The sequence below is a fragment of the Boleophthalmus pectinirostris genome, unplaced genomic scaffold, assembly GCF_026225935.1.
Source record: "Boleophthalmus pectinirostris isolate CB_2022bp ecotype Guang Dong unplaced genomic scaffold, ASM2622593v1 HiC_scaffold_23, whole genome shotgun sequence".
In the NCBI taxonomy this organism is placed as follows: domain Eukaryota; kingdom Metazoa; phylum Chordata; class Actinopteri; order Gobiiformes; family Gobiidae; genus Boleophthalmus; species Boleophthalmus pectinirostris.
In genome coordinates this window covers 16,021,560-16,041,915 of record NW_026571207.1, presented here as the reverse complement: position 1 = coordinate 16,041,915, position 20,356 = coordinate 16,021,560, and the positions used below count along the sequence as shown (strand labels likewise).

Below are 20,356 nucleotides of genomic sequence, written 5' to 3'. Positions count from 1 at the left end.
CTCTGCTTTTACAATAAAACTGAACAATTTCTGAAATATATTACAACATTACAATTGAGAGCTTTGCAATTTATGTTTAAATTGATTCTGTTCATAGTTTTGTACAGGAGAACTGAATAAAAGACCTATGAACTGACAAAATAATGCAGGTATCACATTAGCCTGTAGAACATCGATCGATTTCATCAAGGGCGTTATTGCCCTTCTTCGTACAGGATTTGGGAAAAGCTTAATCTACCAGTTTGCCCCGTTAGTGGCGCATTACATACGTCACGACCAAATAGCAGCGATTGGTTAAATGATAAAAAGTACCCGCCTACTGCCAAGCGAACGAAATCTAAGGCTATGTTATTAGGTTCTTTTTTTCAGACCTAGAGTGTTTTTTCATACCTGACAGTTTTGACTGCTCACTAATGTCTTCCTCAGAGTGGTCACGTGATGTTTAAATCAGCTGACTAGACACGTCACAGCAACATCACGTGACCACTCTGAGGAAGACGCTAGTGAGCAGTCGAAACTGTCAGGTATGAAATAACACTCTAGGTCTGAAAAAAAGAACCTAATAACATAGAATATTGGAAGACCAAATGAATCTCATTGGAAATCTAAGGTCAGGCGGTTTGTACGAAGTGAAATGAAGTAAGGTCGGCTGATGCATCAGGCTAGAGAAATCAGGTACAGCCACTTAAATACAAGAGTAAAGTGATTAAGCAAAAAGCGTACAAACATTCAAGGGCCTTTGAGCACTGTAAACTGGATAAGTATTGGCTAAAACCTCTCAAATAATCACACTTACACTTGCACATCCAAGTGTTTACCTATTAGCTCCATCCTCCATAACAGTGTCCAGATGAAACTCTCTGGAGAGCCGAACAAGAAGCCAAAGTACCACATGGTAAGACCTGGATCGATAGAACGTGCTGAGTAGAAGCCTGCAGCTTATAGGACTAATGAGGAGACTCGGGCAAAGAAAGCAAGGAGAGAGTCCACATGGAGAAGAACAAACAGAATACTAGCTGTGGTGTGAAAAGTGCTGTGAAGAGTTAAGTTTGGAGTAGAGGCACTTACATTTGACATTGACTACTGTGGAATATAATTGCGTCCATTTGATAACAGAATAGTTTTTCCCACAGGTTCAGACTATCTTGACACTAGCAGTCCATATTTTAATTTTTATAATAGTATAAAAGTTATTTATCGCCTGTACTGATTAAACAGAATAAAGCAAACAAACAAACAAACAAAGTGTCTCCTCTATTAATGGGAAACAATAAGAAAGCACCATTGCAGACAAAAACAACAACAAAAAAGACATAAAATTAAGAAAACTTCAGCTGTTTCTATTTTTAATAAACATATATTACAACTCTTCCTTCCTCCTCCTCCTCACTGTCCTCCTGGAGCCGTCAGGTTGATGTGGAGCTGAAGGGAACACATCTAGGAGTGTGCTCGGAATAATCCAGCCCTATCACCACAGTGGCTCATAAAATATGAAGAACTTTCTCAATTACACACAAATTACCCTGCAGTATATGGAAACCTGATTTGTTCCTGATTTTTACTGTCCTAAAAATGTGAAAAAACCAAACTAGTTCATTTTAAATAGGCAGTGGTCTTTAAGTTAGTCCTCACTCACCTTATGCATTACGAACATTCTAATTATTCACAACGATGAGTTTACAAGCTCTTTCTGCCACAGACCAAGGCGGAGTTTTGTACTGACAGTAATAAAAACTAGCATGCTAACACCTGCTTGATAATCCTACAATAAATACTTCAAAATTACATACCGAAAACACACAGTAGACTTATTAAGACCTCAAGAGCTACTTATACTATGATATATAGTACTATCTGTCCCATGGATTTACACAAACACACTGAAAAAGTCTTAAAATGAAATGTCAAATCGTTTGGCCAAATCTACCTGAACGTTAGAAGCACAACGATGACCGAGCCTAGAAAAATTTGCTTAACTTATATATTTTTTTTCTTTCTTTTTTGCTTCCATATGATAACAAGAATAGTGTTTCCCAAAGGGTCAGACTATCTTGACTAGGGTGACCAGATGTCCCTATTTACAGGACAGTCCCAGTTTTGAGCCCTGTGTCCCCTGTCCCAGCAGATTTATCCAAAACCAGTGATTTGTCCCAGTTTTATAAAAGAAATGTTCCAGTTGTCCCTATTTTTGACCAATTTGATACCTGCCAACAGTGAAGAGAGGCATAAATTCTGATTTGTTTAGGTAAAATACAAAATATCTGCAAAAAACCCCAACAAAAACACAAAGAAAATGTGACTATACTGGCTCACATGCTAATCATGAATTGTTTCTGCATAACAATTTTCCTTAATTATGCACTAGTTTCACAATTTTACTATTACCAACCACCAAAAAATATCCAAGTTTTTGATTTTGAAATTCTGGTCACTCTAATTTTGAGAGTAGAAATCCATATTAGATTTTTTTCATTTTATAATTTTTTTTTGGATTGTAAATGTCACTTTAATAAAACAAAACAAAAAACAATGAAGTAAAGATAAAATATAGTTATTTCTATATGTGCCAATACTAGCATAAAGTACTATTTCTAGTCCCATTCTTGGTAAAGCTCATCTTTGAGGGCAAAAAGGTTCTTGGGTGATCTATAGGTGAATAAAAAGGAATAAATTTGCCCAGTAATCCCTAAGCCTTGTAAACAGTAAGGCACTTTATCCCTTTAGTGCAGAGTTTGATCCAAACAGCCCATGTCCACTATACGTGACCTTGTATCTCTTCTGTTTAACAAAGACTACGCCCATGTGTCTATTGAAGTCTGAAGGACAACTTGACACGAGGAACGAGGTAAACCGGGCAGAGAGCTTCTTCAAAAACTGCTTCTTTTTGTTTGAAACATGAACAGAAGAGGGACCAGAGTCTGTGGATGCGCCGCACTGTTGTGTTGGTGCTTCACTTTGTTTTATATTTCACAGACTTCACATAGGAGATCATATGTTTTAACCTTGAAAGCCAAAAGAGGTGCATGTGGACCAGCTACTGCGTTTTACTCTTTTTAAAATACATCAGATGAAGGGATTTTCTCTCCCGTCACACTGATGCTTCTATGGCAGGCTGAAGACCCTTTTCTGCAAAGGACCATTACAGGCAGAATCTTATCAGTGTTACAATTAGAACCAGGAAATGTCAACAGTTCAGTGAACCTGATATGGGTTTATCTGGACACACCTCTTCATCCTGGTTATTTTCTCTAGTCTATTCAAGATGATGGTGGTCAAATGCTTTAAAAAAAAAGCAACAACAAAATCCTGTGCACCTCCAGCCCATTCTAAAATACAAAAAAAAACCCAAAACAAAACATACTATTAAAGGTCCTATATTACTGTAGTCTGTCTACATCTCCAAAGCTCAAAATGCTCTGTTCCACCTTGTGATGCCATGAAGCGGTTCTAGTGAAGGTGTATGGCGTTTAAAAATACAGTGGATCACTACCTGTATAAGCCAAATAAGAATTCAGCCAAATATGCAGGAAAACACTGCTCTGGGTATGTTTGTGATGAGGAAACAACATTATAACACTGATCAGAAAATAGCATAATAGGAGCCTTTAGTTATACAATTTTCAAATGTTGAAGTAGTTACACCTTAGAAACTAGAGCCTGACCGATATGGATTTTGTTGTGGCCGATATGAAACTGATATAATGGGAGTTGGAGCTGCCGATAGCCGATGTAATCACCGATATATTTAGTGATGTAAAAATTCACTGTAAATCTTGAATTGTTTAAAAAACTTAGGTTTGGCTCTAGTGGATTCTAAATTGGGTTTATTTAGGAAACATTTATTGTTAATCTGACTCTTTACGTCATATTTACATACAGTAGATTGGCCTAATGGCATTTTTGCATCACATTCTAGCTACTAGTGATGGGTATTCCAGTTTTTTTTTTTTTTTTTTGGAGAACCGGCTCTTTTGGCTTGGCTCACTAAAGCAACTGGCTCTTTCGGCTCCCAAGCGACTCTAGAGATTGTTTTGTTGCAAGCAGGACTAAAACAAAACTGAACCAGGACTGAAAAAGGACAAAACCAGGACTAAAACAGATTTAAACCATGTGTAAAACAGGACTAAACCAGAACTGAACCAGGACTGAGTGTCGGGACTCGATCTCCTCACTCGAGCCCAAGATTAGTCCTGGTTTATTCATTTTATGCTGAACTGCAGCCAAATATGCACTTTTTTTTTTTTATCCTATGCACACGCAGATTTCTGAAAGTTTTGTTTTCAGCCGCTGCTGCTGTCAAACTACGGGTCTAAAAGCGGCTTGAAGAGAAAAACTGAGAAAAAGAGAAAACACGGCTCCCAATAAGAAACATGCTCCCGTTGTTCGCTTCAAAGAGCCGCTTCGATCGTGACCGACCCATAACTCCTTGCTAGTAAATAAACTACCGCTATTAGCCTTTAGCCGTGCGCCGCGGTAATTAATTATATGCATAAATGTGGATCATTCACACGTCTATTCACAGCTCATTTACATATCAATGCAGGTCCAGTAGCAAATATACGGCCAATACAGTCACTTTACAATAGGCCAATAGAAAACAGTCTGTTTATGTGCGGGAGCTACAGCAGCTAATCGCTAATAACAAATAGCCAAAACTAGCTTCAAAGTCGATGTATTTCCAACACTCACCGCTCACACAGGCTCCTCCTCACATCACAAGTCTGCACTAATAAAAGTCCTTTTAATCCAGACTCAAACCGATTGTCCGTAAAAAGAAAAATAATCTCAGTGTTGCGCACCGCTGTAAACAATAGCACGTGAGTGAAGTGACGTGACTCTGGGGGTGTGTTCAGGGACAGTGGACACAGACACAGACAAATTACACCGCAGATAAATACTGATGCGGAGCCACATATTAGGACATTTATCTGTCTGTAAAAAAATTGATTAAATAAACTTAATGTAGAGAGTCTAAGCTTTATAACGAGGTATAACATGCCCACGTGAAATATCGGCCCATATCAGCAAGCATATCGGCCGATAGCCGATATGTCTCCAGGTGCCCATATCGGCCAATAATATCGGCCAGCTGATATATATCGGTCGGGCTCTACTAGAAACCTCCAGACCTCCAAGAATGGGATGGTAGAGTTTTTGGAGGATACTTTGGAGTTGCAGTTTCTGTATTTAGTGCTCAGATTGTTTTGCCCACATAGACCTTTCCTCAAGAAAAAGTCAAGATATGTTACTCTCTCTTGAGTGTATGTAAAGCAGTGCACTTTCTATACAGTCGCAATTAAAATGTGCTATTTTTGTGCTTTAATTATATGCAGATCCAGGGGTGTTGTCAATCTCCTTGTGTAGAAGTGGAGACAAGTGGACTATTATGTTCTGATAGAAGAAGAACAACAAAAAGGTTATACACTTAAAAAAAAAAAAAAAAAAAAAAGACTTAAATGAATGTTAGACTTTGATGATAGTACTTCCTTGAAAGAATGGACTGGTTTCAAGATAATTTGGGTAAAACTACTCAACTGGCAGCTACATTTATCTGAATTAATAAGAAGCAATTCAACTGCACGGGAATTAGTCTAAACCCAAATTATACAATCAGCATAAATAATAATAATAATTTTTAAAAAATGAAATCGATCTGATATGAAAATTACTTATTGACATTAAGATTTTAAATTAAAGTCATTTTTACTTATTTATTTCATATACATTACTAAGACACCAGCCTGTCTGTACTAGAGATGCGCGGATGGGCTATTTTTTCATCCGCAACCGTGACACAAAACTCATCATCCGCCCTCTATCCATTTTGCACCGAAGGTTTTCAAAACCGCACCCGCCCGCCATCCGCCGATTGATTTTAGAGTTTAGAACAATCATACAGCAAACAAACTACGGAGCCTCGATAAAAATGCAAACTCTATAGCTCATTCATTCCAAAATTCGCTCAGCGTGTATGTTCGCATTCTTAATTGTCCGCAACAACCCCAAACTTACCTTGTTCTTGCGCAGCTAATTAATTGACAACGTTTTCCGACTAGACTATTTTTGAACCTTCTTGCCTTCGTGTTGGATGTTGTTACATTCTGAACATTCTGCCATTGCCCGATGTTATTTCAAAGTCATAGCCTCACTCCATCGGTCTTTCTTTAAGTTTTAAAAACCCCGAGTGGCAGTCTACGCTATAATGTCTGCGTGTTTTAAAATATAACTGATATCGAAACAAAATAGACAGATCATCTCATCCAGATGAACCTTTATTGAAATCAGGCAATGCCCTCTTTATATTCCAATTGAAATAGGCAAGAAAAAATATGCATAACTAAATAAATATGGCCCTATAGCCACTTACGTGTTGGCAAACAGCTGAAATAAATTAGAAATAATAAAATAAACTGCATATAATATGTGCCTCGTAAACCTTAGGCTATCAATAACCCAACACAACCTTAACCTTCAGAACATAAAAACGAGGTCAAATGGGCTAATTAAGGATATGACGTACACTTCATACTACAAGCATAGACAATGAGACTCGTCTTTTCAAATGTAGGTAACAATACTAACAATAACTTTTTTTTTTTTTTTTTAGTAGTTAAACCGCCACCCGCCCGAATTTAATTAAAATATAATTTTTCATCACGTCATCCGCCCGACCCGCGGATTAACCGCGGATACCGCGGTTGTAACCGCAATCCGTACATCTTTAGTCTGTACATACAATTGTGAAGACTTACAGGTGCTGTACCTGACTTTGTTCCAAGTATTTGAGCAAAATGTGTATAAGCAGCTCTTGAGGTCGAAATAAATCCACTGTGTAATGTCTGCATCAAATTATAATGCTTTTTATTGTCTTATAATCAGGAAGTACACAATTAGGCTGCTAGTTGTTAGCATTACCAGACTGCAACACACTGCTTTGACCTCTAAAAGTTGCACTTAATAACTCTTGGAATAAAAGGTAAGTGAGGAAGAACTTTGGACCACTGGAACCAATTTAAAATGAACTAATTGTTTTTAAGACAGTAAAAATCAGGTACAGTGCCTTTAATACTTAATCTACACATAATCTGATATGTTGTGGCTAGCCACATGCTTGTCTGTGTTATAAAGACTGAAATGTGACTAGAGATCTCCACAGGACTAACACACACTGATCCTCATATCTCCATGGGCTCCCAGTTCTGACAGCTGAAGTAGCCTGTTACATTATTTACTGTCCTCTCACTGATGAAAATTATCTTACATTTTTAATGCTCAAATCCATTAATCCCTGCGAACTAAAGTACACCTAACATCTGCTATGGATCGACGGAAATTAGTCAGTGTATAAGGCATGCAGTGAGGTTCCAGCAAGTGTTGGAGAGTAACTAAATAAATACTCAGAATACTCATTTTGAGTAACTGTATTCTGATACAGTTACTCTTTCATTGGGGATGTTCAAAATGCAATTATATTTTCCCAAAATCAAAGAAATTCATTGTAGTCATTTTTCATGCAGAAGTATTCAGATGCACAGTACATCCTGGTTGGACGCTGTATATGTTACAAAATACATTTTAATGCAAGTATTCGGTATTCTGTAAGTAAATGCTTTTCAAGCGTTCTTCCTAACACCGAGGACAGGTGGAGAGATTATTATTGTATCAGACTTATCTGGCAGAAACACATTTCCTCTTGCAGAGACAAAACAGTCCATATATCAAAGTGAAGACTGACATGTTCTATTTGGCTTTTATTTGTCGTAGCACCATTGAGATCCCAGGATGCCTTTCTTAGAAATGAAATCGTAACATTTCAGCTGCCCTTGACACATGGTTTTAGTTCAGTTGAAAAATAACCCCGACAAATGAACTCACAGCACCAAAGGAAAGTCTCACTGGTTCACTCAGTTTTGGTTTTACACAACAGAGTTTCTATCATCAATCATGAAGATTGACAAATACAAAAACTTCTCAGTAATGTCTCTTGTCAACACAAAACAGAATTTCTGTGTTTTAAATTAAGGCTGCCAATATTCCTGACATGTTTGATAAATCACTTAAATGTGTTTTTGTGGACAAGAGCAGAATACAAGAATGTGGGATTTGATCATGCGTGACTGCATTATTCAAATGTCTACAGTCATGTCAAGTTTCAGCAACATGATAAAATGCATTCACTGGGAGACAAGTGTTATTGTGAAAGTTTATGTCATCAAATGTAATATATATTACACTTATGAGAACATTCACAAACACTGCACCTGCTGCTGGGAAAGCCCCATCCTCTTTCCACTGGACTGTCTCCTATTGGTTGAGCCATTCCAGTGACTTCCTGATCTGGGTGCACCATGCTGAAGCTAGATACCTTTCTTAAAAATGACAAGGAGCATTCAGAAATAGCTTCAACCAACACTCATAAACTACTCATTTTGGATTTGTTTTGATCAATTCAAACTCTAAAGCAGAAGTTTCTCCACAGGTTTAAGTTTATTACACCACCTTCCATCTCCAAGCCACATGTAGGCCTAGTCAGATAACAGGCTGTCTTCACACAGTAGTCACATCCAGCCTAAAACAAACAATTAAGACATTTAAAAGCACTGGGCACCAAGTGAGTCCAGAGAATACCACAGCACTAAAGGGACTTATAAATCCCTGACTGAGTCTACAAATATCTATCTGTCCCTTTGCACATGTCAAAACCTGACCACTTTAGATTCACATTGTTTATAATATTACTTTGCTTGTTGTAGATGCTGCATGTTAGGACAGAGACAGTCCAGAGGAGGCCTCACCAAAAGATAGGCACTTTCCATCTGTGTGCTTACATGCTTTATGGAGAGGTTTTTGAGATTAAAGCTGGTCTGGAGATGTAGTTTAATGCTTTGAATGACTGTTTTTGACTTATTCAGCAGTGCAATGTATTTACTGATGTGTTTGCTTTGTGCAGCTTTGTGTTGGTAAAATGTGCTACATAAATAAAAATAAATTGGACTGGAAGTAGTTCAGTTGTTGAATGTGTGGCTTGGCATGGCTTGAATTGTAACTGGGTTCATTCTTTGGCATGAACTGGATGTTGTCGTGCACATTTTGCCAGAACTAAAGATCTGCTGATACTTGATATTGACTGTTAACCAGTGTAAGGATGGAAAAATGGCACTTATTCCCTTAAAACACAGTTAACTTATTACACAAAAGATCCAATTGTGTTATGTAACTCTTATTTGTTCTTCACACAATTACTAAACCGCTTCTTATGAATGAAGTTGAAGCATTATGAATCGTTCTATTGTCCAGTCAGGATATTTGCTTAACCAGTATCATAGTCCCAATACTCAATCCTGCAACTTTTCAGGATTGTCGCTAATATTCATATCTATTCATCCCTAGTCAGAACCAAAGCTGCTGCTAAAGTTGTACGCTGCTTGTAGCTTGCATAAAAACAATTGAAATTTCTTTTATGAGCATTATAGATTTTGTTGTTTGATGAGAACCGCTCTGGTTATTAACTGTGAAATTACAGTATTGAATGGCTTGATAAATAATACATTTGTAATAAATAGGCCGCTGATTTATCATGGTGTGATGAAGTAAAGATGGTCTGGAGAAGTCTTGTGGGCACCTCATATTTAATAGCTTCAATATTAATTTTCAGTATGTTTAAAGCATAAACAATATTTTATTATAAGATGTCAAAAAATGGGATTGACTGATAGTTTAAAGCACTCAGGTTTGTGTAGCAAAACCAGCATACATAAGATAAAGGTCATAGCTTTGATGCTGAGATTAAACAGTGTCACAGCCCAAGACACAGCAGGTACATTTGTGAGAGGGGAGCATTTATTAAAGATTCATGGAACTTTCATTGTGTTCAAACATGTCTTTTTCTCCCTGCCACAACAAAGAGCAAACATACAGTTCCTCTACTCAAGGTACAAATTAGCTCTAATCACTGCTAACTAATTCCACACATGAATGCATTTGAAAAGGAGCGTGGGCCTCTTCAGCAGCAATCACATAAAAAACACAAGTGTGCTGATTTTGCCCTGTTAGTTCTACTGCTAATATAAACATTTCAAACTCAGTTTTGATACTAAGGAACACACAGTACTTGTTAAGGATTATGATACTACAATGATGGTAAAACATGCACATTTTTTTTTAGTAACATGTTAATCTAATATACAAAATACTTTCTTTATCTTAATGTAAGGTCTTATATTTATTCTGATGAAGCTCAAAATTATACTAAAACTTTTCTCTAACAGGATCTTTTTTTTCTTTTGCAGTATTAATACTTTCGTTCAAAAGATTATCTAGTTTTGATTTACTATTGATTAGTATCTGATTTTCAATACTTTTGACAACCTACTCCTATTCCATGCCAATGTTACTATCGTGATAATGAAAACACACTTTTTTGAGACAGTATAATTTAATTTTCAACACAGGATGAGAGCAGTATATAAAATAATATCATGTGCTTCAGTAGCGCTGATAATAAAAAGTCTCTTATAAACAATTTGAGACCATTCTAAAACAGAAAGGTCATATTTTGTCCCATTTTAGGATTTTGTATTGATATCTTCGATACCAGTACAAATTAGTATCTAAGAAATCAATACTTTTGATTATCCTACTTTGTAAGATTTTACACTCTACAGGACATTATCACCGAATGAAACTGAAAAGAGAAAGGATCACAAAACTACTGTGAGTGTAATGTTAAAAATGCATTGTGTAACTTTTCTGGTAGAGGGCCTCTTTGTCTCCATGGGGATGTTATTGCTCTGTCTGAAATGTTCCACAGAGTGACATTAAACTTCTCTAACTCCAAGTTCCATCAGTGGAGAGGTAGGTCTGTTCACAAAAGGGTTTTCAAGGTATTTTTTAAAGAATAAAAACACTTGTAATGGAATAAATGCTTAGTGGATGTTTAATGCTATAGTGTGGAACATCCAAGGCAGAATAATAATTTCCAGACCCTACATCAGAAAAGTAACACAGTGCAACTTTAAACAGTTGTGCAATCAATTGTACTCCTATAAGCACTAAATAAGTAACACTAACTCAATGATTTGTTATAAACATTTTGATATAGTTCTGCAATTTGAGGTTAATTGTCAAGTACTGATGAAAATAATTAACTAATTAGAATGAAGATGTATGATTCTTCACAGCAAGTATTAATCTATTCTCAATTAAAACAGCTTCAAATAAGGAACATAACAACCTCTTTAATTACCGCTTCATTTGGATTTAAAAAGCAATTCATTAGTTGCTTCTTCTTTATGGAAAGGTCTTGGTCCTTTATAATTATGGTAACTGCTGTTAGGTGTAAACAGCGGAAGAACAGAGGGGCTTTAAAGGTTTGACGGACAGCTGCTGTTGGCATGGAAACAGACGGTACACAATCGGAGCTGAGCAGGCGCTTTCTGCTGCTACTGACCTCCGCAAACAGGCCAGACAGACAGCGCCTCAGGACATGGCAGTTTAATTGAAAACAACAACAAAAAATAAACTCTATAGTGGCACCACCCCGGGAGCTGCTTCAAAGCTCTTCTCTGCAGAAATACTTCCTATGCGTCATGATGGACATTCAGGTTTAAAATCTGTTTAATAAGGTGAGACTCTACTTGGCCAGTTTACTCTCTTATCTACATATAAGCTTTCACCTGGAAACCACAGCATATTCCAATCTGCACTTTAAGATGTTTTATTATTTCTTTGAATTCACTTGATTTAATTGAGACATTGTAACTTCAAAGGCTGTTTTCTCAAAATGCATTCTTCTACTATAGGGACATAAGAATCACCCCTTAAAGTGCATATGTCAGGTTCCACTACTCATTTCACTAATACATGTGACATAAATTACAACCTCGCAACCATAATGTTAAAGGGACAGTCTGGAATTTTGGACATGGGACTTCATTTCCTAGTGAGCCAGAGTGTTGGAGACGTGTGGAGACACTTTTTTAAATATTCCATCCAGTCCTTGTATTTGCAGAAGTTGCTGGTGCTAGGCTAGTGCATGTCAATGGCCATAGTTATCCTGCCACTAAAAACAGTCTTACCCACTCCACAAAGCACCTGAAGCAAATCTATTATTACGCCAGACTGTCGAGGTAAATGTCTGTGTTGTTAGAATAATGTTTGAAATAAAACTAACCTTGCATTGCAAAGGAATATTTTCTCAGCAGCAGCATTTTACTTTGCCGGTAAGATAGGTGCTAGGTGATATCAATCCGCCACTGCCGAGCTTTCTATCAGGAAGTACAATTCGCTGCTGCTGCTCAGACATAAATCCTTCAAATGCAAGGTTAGTTTTACTTCTAAAATTATTCTATTGACACAGACATTCACATCGACAGTCTGTCATAATAATAGATTTGCTTCAGGTGTTTTGTGAAGTGGGTAAGACTGTTTTTAGTGGCAGGCTAACTATTGACATGCACTAGCCTAGCACCAGCGACCTCTGCATATACAAGGACTGGATGAAATATTTCAAAAAGTGTCTCCACACGTCTCCCACACTCTGGCTAACTTGTAAATAAGGTCCTGTGTCCAAAATTCCAGACTGTCCCTTTAACAAAGGCCAAAACCTTTCTAAATTACATAAAAATCACTAGTTGTGCATAAATAGTTCCTCCATTTTGGATGTAATTGTCCATTTTGATGCTATTGATAAAGGTGTTCTTTTTATTACTAACGGCTACTTCCTATATTTTTGTACTTTCTTCCAGACAAAGTTGTTCTTCCATGTCATTTGTCTATTCCATTTTTTTCTACAAAGAACAGATTCCCAGGTCTAGTGCAATAGGAAAGACTGGACTTAGTTTGTCAGCACAGAATTGCAAGCCTATATCTTTAAAGCCTAACATACATCTTTTTCCTATTTTTTTTTCTTTTTTTTTGGTAAATATATACCTGTGGGCAGAGTGGACCTCTTCCTCTTCTTGCTGTTCTCTGCTGCGTTCTCTAAAGGAGGACACTCGTTCACCAGGGAACTGTTGAACTGCAGAGGATCTGAGCTGGTTGTGGGGTCAAAGGGCAGAGAGTTGAGTCCTGTACAGAAAACAGAAAGAACATTATTGATGATGTGAGTGCAGAAGGTAGTTTTTGATTTTATATTGAAAGGGCACAGGGGATACCAAGCCAGCATACAATAGGGCTGGGTCACAAATTTGGATCGATTTGTACTCTCCCTATAAGATTTATCAGATGATGTTTTTGCAGTCCATCAGATATGTGTAAAAATGTCTTGGTTGCTGTTAAAGTATTGCACGAAAAGCGTTTGGAAGATTCAACTATAAATTTCAGTGCTTTTTGTTTTCATCAACTCTTAAAAGGTGCACTTTGTAACTTATCAGGTGGAATGTCCTGCAAATGCTTGTCTCCAACTTGTAAAAGAGTTTTTTTTTTTTTTTTTCACTCATAATTACCTTGAAAAACATGCTTTGTTACTGGGAGAGGGCTGGCCTCTCCACAGATCTGGTCTATAACTTCGCCTGGTGGTGTGTCGTAGTTTTTATTTTGTCATAAACAAAACAAAACATAGACATATAAACCCATGGATCATGACCAACAAACAAAATTTAATGCATTCATTCCAGAGCGCTATATCTTTCAAAACATAAATCTTTATACTTTTTTTAAGGCTTCTACAGTGTTAAAACTTTTTAAAAATCATCCCTCAGATTGTTCCATACTCTAACAAATCTAACAAAAATACAATCACTTTTATTTTTTCTTCTATTCATTTTTTAAAGATGTCAGTTTTGTTTTTGTTTATAATCGCACAACAACATGTAATAACAACAATAATGACAAAGAAGGCATTCTGTTCCAGGCTAAGCCTTAAAATCTCTGTGGAGACAGTAGGCGGCAGGTCCTCCACTAGAAAAGTTACATAGGACACCCCAAGAAGCAATACTAGATTACATTTTTCTTATAGACAATATTAGGGATGTAACAATAACCGAAATATTGTGATATCGTATTGTCAAAGGTCTCACAATAATGTCATGGGCTGTCACAATATATCGAATTACAAGTTCCTTTGCTTAAATGCATTTTTCATAGACAGCTTATGAACATCGGAAACTACATATCCCATGATTCATTTCAGTGCAGACAACATGAAGAAATATGTTTTTTACTTGAATTCTTGGGATTATGACTGAAATAATTCACACCAATCATCTTGTAGGTATTTTAAAAACAAAAAAGTGTCCCATCTACAATTATATTAGCCTCTTCAGAATATCGCAATAAATATGAGTACCATGAGATGCATACCGTGATAATCTCATACCATGAGATTTGGATATCATTACATCCCTGACAATATATTTTCAATATTCTTTTTTTGCATATCATTTTAAAAAGTTCAAATCAATATGACTTTTATTAGCTCCTGTAGAACTATTGATTTGGCTGAGGATTCGAGGATTAATAAACCAGACCTGGAAAAGGGCAGTAAAAACAAGGACTTAATCAGCTTTGCCAATAATGAAAAATATAGGATAGGTCAAAAAGCATATTACTATATTGATATTAGTCCAAGCTGTTGTCTAAAGGCTAGCTTTATTAAAAAAAAAAAAAAAAAAAAGATTTAATAGGGATTTCCACAGTGACAAAGAAATAATGAACCATCCACAAATTTAATCAGGCAAAAGGAAAATTAGAATTTGAGTGAACAATACCCATAGGCTTGTCACGATGAATTTTGAAGTGTGATATATCGCTACAGAGACATACTGTGATAAATGATAATATTTAATCTACTTTATCACTGATACAAAAACATTAATGCAAGATAATCCCAGTAAGCCATTTTAAATAGACAGTATCATTTAAAAGCATGAGCTGCCACAAATAAAGCTGAATGAATCACTTATTATCCATGGAAGTAATTTATTCAGCTTTCAGAAGTTTTAGTTGTTCAACCCTCTACAGCAAAAATTTCATCGTATTACAACAAAAATAACCCAAATCTCCTCACTTTTACAAAGAAAAAGTACACATGATAAATATTGAGCCCCAAATATTTATTGTTCCAGCTTTCATATACTGAATGTTAAGTCAATATACACAAATATTAAATTGAATTAAACATGCTGTATGCTCTGTTTGTCTGACAAATATAATATCCAGTGTTCTGTATGTATGTGTAGGTGTTTCTTAGATTCTTCTTAGAGTCTTGTATCTTGTAATGTGTATATATATATATACTGATACAAAACTTGCCCATTGGCACACTCTTTCTCAACACCATTTAGTAGTAAAGCACCAGGCGTTAAGTGCAGTCTCAGAAAGTGAATTGGCTCAATTACTGTAATTATAGATGACGGAATATTTCAAGTGTTCATTTACCTCAACTGTAAAATATTTAATGATTATTTTAATGAAATAAGGGCTGTCCATTATTGACCTGAAGTGTCTGCCGCTGTGAGAACAAAGAAATCTATGCATCTCTGTGTGTGATACTAGTCCTCAGAGCAGATACAGACAGTGCTGTGTGAAGAATGCACTGACTGTCAGACTGTTTAAGGAGTCGAGCTGAGCAGGTCCTATAGTCTCTTTTTTTAATCACAGTGCTGAGGAACACTATGTACCTTGAGGTCTTGGCAGGTGTGCCTTGGCCTGTCACAAATCACAATAACAAATTTTGAAGCATGATATATATCGCTACAGAAGAATATTGCCATAAACAATAATATTGAAACCACATTGAATCCTGGTAAAGCATTTTTAAATAGACAGTATCATTTAAAAGCCTGAGCTGCCACAAATAAAGCTGAATGAATCAATAATTATCCATAGAAGTAATTAATTCAGCTCTCTACAGTTTAAATCTTACCATTTTACAACAAAAATAACAAATATCTCCCCACTTTTGCAAAGAAAATATACCCACAATAAATAATGAGCTCCAGAACATATTCCAGCTTTCATTTATTGAACGCTATGTCGATATAGTAATTATTGTGACAGGTCTAGATGTGCCTTGAAAAAAAATAAAAAATAAAAATATCAGTTAATGGGTTCAAACAAACATATAATTTAATGATTTACCATTTCAAAGTGACCTGATTGAACGTCTAAAGCAAAATATTCATCAAGAACCTGAGAAGAATCAGACCTGGTGCCACTGCCAGTATTCGCATTACATTTTTGTCATGTTTTAGTATGTGGCACAGAAGCTAATCATCTTAAAAGTGTGTTGCTACTTAAAAAGGACTGAAAAACAGTGCTTAAAAACTGTTGCTAGGCTATTGAGTCCTTCAATGCTGATCTAAAAACGCTGGAGTGTATGTGCAATTTGTAAGTACTTCAGATTGGAAATGATTGATGAAACTTTGTAGGAGAATTGTTCTGTCTTGGATTTTGTTTGATTGTTTGCATGGGATTTTAGTGTTGCGGATGTGTAATGATTGGACTGTTGTCTTGTTTTAGTCTGTCTTGTGCCCACTGCTTGTTTAACAGAAATTTTCTTATTAGGAGATGATGAATGCTGATCTAATCCAGTCTATTGCAAACTCATTGTATTAGGTCAATCAAAATTTGCACAATAGGTAAAATTCTTCAGTTAAGGAACCAAGATCTGGAGGTTGACGGGTTGCTCCAGTGGCACTGAAGGATTGGTCAAACGTAAAAGACAAAGTTCCCTACAGGGACAATAAAGTTAATCTTAGGCTATGTTCAAACTGCAGGGCTTAATGCTCACTTTAGATTTTTCTGTGCAATCCAATTTTTTTGCGAGGATGTTCATATTTCTAAATAAATGCAACTTGTATGTGATCTCCAGTGTGAACTTTAAATGCCCCAAACGTGTGCATTCGAGGATAAGGACGTCACATGCAGCGAGCATGCTCAGTGTTTACAGAAGTCGCCTAAACATGGACACATCGAGCACTTGGCGATTTTAAAGTTGCTGTTGTATCGGAGCCAGAACATGTGCAGCTTATTTGTTTAAAGTAGGAGAGTGAGAAGGAGAAAGGCAAAGTTTTTGGCCATGGCGTTTTGTGGGGCAGTGGCAGCAACGTCCGTAGAAAGGAACATGTGGGTGCGGAGTCGCAGGCAAGAGTGTTGGGATTGCTCTATGCTTCGCTGCTTCACTCAGACGGAGTTCATACACAATTTTCGTATAACGAGAAGATTGTTTGTGTACATCTGTGAGCGCCATGGTTGTGGCTTTCTTCCAGTTTCCACCTACTTTAGATAGATTTGATGACGTGTAGGTCGGATGAATGTGACCTGGCCATTCAGTCTGAAGTTACATGTCAAAGGATCGGATATGTATCGGTTTTAGGAACACATATCCAAGTGGCCTAGGTTGCATTTGAAAAAAACAGATTTGTGTTGGTCAGACTGTCATTAAAAGATCAGATACAGGTCGCATAGGGGTAAAAAAAAACTTCACTTCAGGCTGCAGTCTGAATGTAGCCCAAGTCTGTCTTGTGCCCGTTGCTTGTTCAACAGAAACTTCCTTATTAGGAGATGATGAATGCTGATGTAATCCAGTCTATTCCAAACGTCTTTTATTTAGTCAACCAAAATTTGCCCAACAGGTAAAATCCTTCAGCTAAGATACCAAGATCTGGAGGCTGATGGGTTGCTCCAGTGGCACTGAAGGACGGGTCAAACACAGAAGACAAATTTCCCTATAGGGACAATAAAGTTAACCTTAGTTTTACTTTCTGGCAACCCAAAGGCATATACTTACATACAGTATACCCAATATACTTTTAGTCAGCCTGTATTTGTCAGTGCTCAAACCATGAATTCACTTTTAAACAACACTATAAATACATCCATTTTAATCCAGTTATAACAAGATTTCCAAGGCTTCAGTTCTGAGCCCAGTGTGAGACAGCTGACACTTCTTCCATCCAATCATATGAGCTTCAGTCACCTGCTGTGTGCTGATAAAACAAAGTCATGAGACCTTCAGGACTAAGTCTGTTTCCACACTAAATGAGATATTGTTCTGTTCTGAGAGGGACCCAGGCCAGGTCTCTTTAGGAGGTCTATGAAGGTGAAAAACGCCAGTGACTGACTGGGTTAAGCAGGGGGATTCTGAAGCGGGAGAAACAGCTATGGCATTCTCATAAACATATCAGCCAAACTATTTATATTTATAGACGGGCTAAAGCAGGCTCCAATTTTAAATGAGGACTAAAATGGATTCAGTTTTCATAGTTTGTCTGTAAAAACGACTTCGTTTTTTTTCTTAACTGATACGATATCCAATGTGCAATATTTGTTGGCTGTTGTAGTCTATATATTTCAATGCCAATATTTTAAATTCTGTATCAAAGTTGAAAATTTGAACTTGTTGCAGTGAAGGTTTGCTTACATGTATTTATCAGAAATTTGTAATTATTGATATTGGGCCAATGCCAATGAAAACAGGTATTACATCAGCCAGTACTGATATAGTCACTGAGATATTGTCCATTTTCTGTAATTACAAACGGCTCCTGTCTATATTTTAGGTGACAATGTTTGCAAATGTAACAACTAAAAGTCGACTAAAATGAATGCTGATGCATCGCTGTTGCTGTGGAAACAGACCAAGGACACATTGAACAACACTGGAGAAAGAAATAAGTTGAGTTTTATCACACAAGGGCACTGAGTTTATTCAAAACACTTGTGATTTCTAAAACACTTCAAATTCAGCCAATGAGGTGATTTCCTCCCTAACGCAAAACATGCTTTTTGTAATATGAGGTAAGTACAAGAGGGAAATACAAGTGTTGATTTTTTTCATTTTACATTTTTAAAAGAAGGGCTATTAATCAGTATCACAAAATTGACTTTTTAGAGCTTTCTATTTTTATAACATTGTTCCATCATCAAAAAGATTCCTGGAGTGGTTTTATGTCATAATGCATTTTTGAGAAACTCTACCGGGCCCTATTCAAACCCTCTTTCCTTACAGTTGGCAGTAAGATCCAATCCAAAGCTCAACCCACAAGCCAACATTTTTCCATAAATATACAGAAGCATAATACAAACCCTCACAAACCCAATGCGATAGGCAGTAGTTCCATTAGCGGGATGCACACCAATTGTAATGTGATGGTGATTTATGACTGCAGCCCCATCTAAATTTCAACACATTTGCACAGTGCAATCAGAAAATGCATCAGATTTTATAACAATGAGAAATGTCACTGACTCAAATCAGTTAATATCATGATGAGTATGCAGGAAACTTCAGTTCTTGCAGACTTAGATTTGGGAAAGGTTAATCTATTCTCAAAAATACAATGACATTTATAAAAAAGTAGTTTAGTGGAGTGTAAAGTAACAAATGCAAATCGACTAGTGACTGTTTAGAAGACACATAGTTCTTCATACTTCACACAGCAGCTGTATGTCGAAGAGAAATCTGCAGAAGAACTAATGGCTTGATTATTGATTCAAGGAGAAGAAACCATCCCTTCTACATATACATGGCCTTCTAGTAAATTTATAAAAATCTCGACCACTCCTATTTTATTACACTCAGTAAGGATGTGGTTTGCATTCTAATCTCCCTGTGCTCCAAAGGTTAATGAGACCACAGCAGCTGATAAGGTCATGTCCACTCACAGGCTCACTGCCCAATGGGAGCAGGCCACTGGACTAATATGTCAGAAAGGAACTGTGTGGAAAGATTACACCTCCTGGACAAATCGATAACTATTAGTTTGAGGCCAATAAGAAACAATAGTCTCTGTGACATTAAGATGGTACTATGGTCATTGAGCAGTAAACTGGTCTGTACTATGTTTTCACCTTTGTACTGGATTCCCGTGATATTTTCTCTGTTAATACTGGCAGTAATTTGTATGCTTTACAAACTTTATTTGGAAACCACTTTACTGGCAAAAGTATCAAGAATGCAGGCAGTAAATCATCGGACAATGTAATAGATAAAGATCATTAGATGGCACTAGACTATTTGGAGAAATTATAGAAATACAAATACCTATCTAAATAATGGAAGTAAAAATATTAAGAGGTGTTATTATTAGAAAATTGTGAGAAGGTGTGTTATGAGCTCAAAATGAGATGAAATGTGTAGATGAACTCAAAAATACAACTCCAGGTATCAATATCTGAAATCGGTTCCCGCTGGTGAACGTGCAATCTGATTCATTTTTAAAAAATTGACACACATGAAACAAAGGCTCTTATTGATCATCTATCATTTACAAATAAAATCAAATGTACCTCACTTCAGATCAACAGTTTAATGCTTGGCTCATTACTTATGCAAAAATCCAACATATTTTTGATTGTGATACGTTTTTACTTTAACTTTGTCAATATGGACTGACCATGCATGTCCCTGATT

The 20,356-nt window shown here is 36.6% G+C and overlaps 1 protein-coding gene across 2 annotated transcripts in view; it reads right to left on the bottom strand.

Annotated features, from left to right (window-relative positions):
* Nucleotides 1–20,356, bottom strand: part of LOC110158841 (ecto-NOX disulfide-thiol exchanger 2-like) — a 75,530-nt gene that overhangs the window by 37,468 nt on the left and 17,706 nt on the right. For both annotated transcript variants that reach the window (XM_055159432.1, XM_055159433.1), the window contains exon 2: nt 12,931–13,068. In XM_055159432.1, coding sequence (XP_055015407.1) covers nt 12,931–13,068 — 138 coding nt within the window. The remainder of the gene's footprint in view (nt 1–12,930; nt 13,069–20,356) is intronic.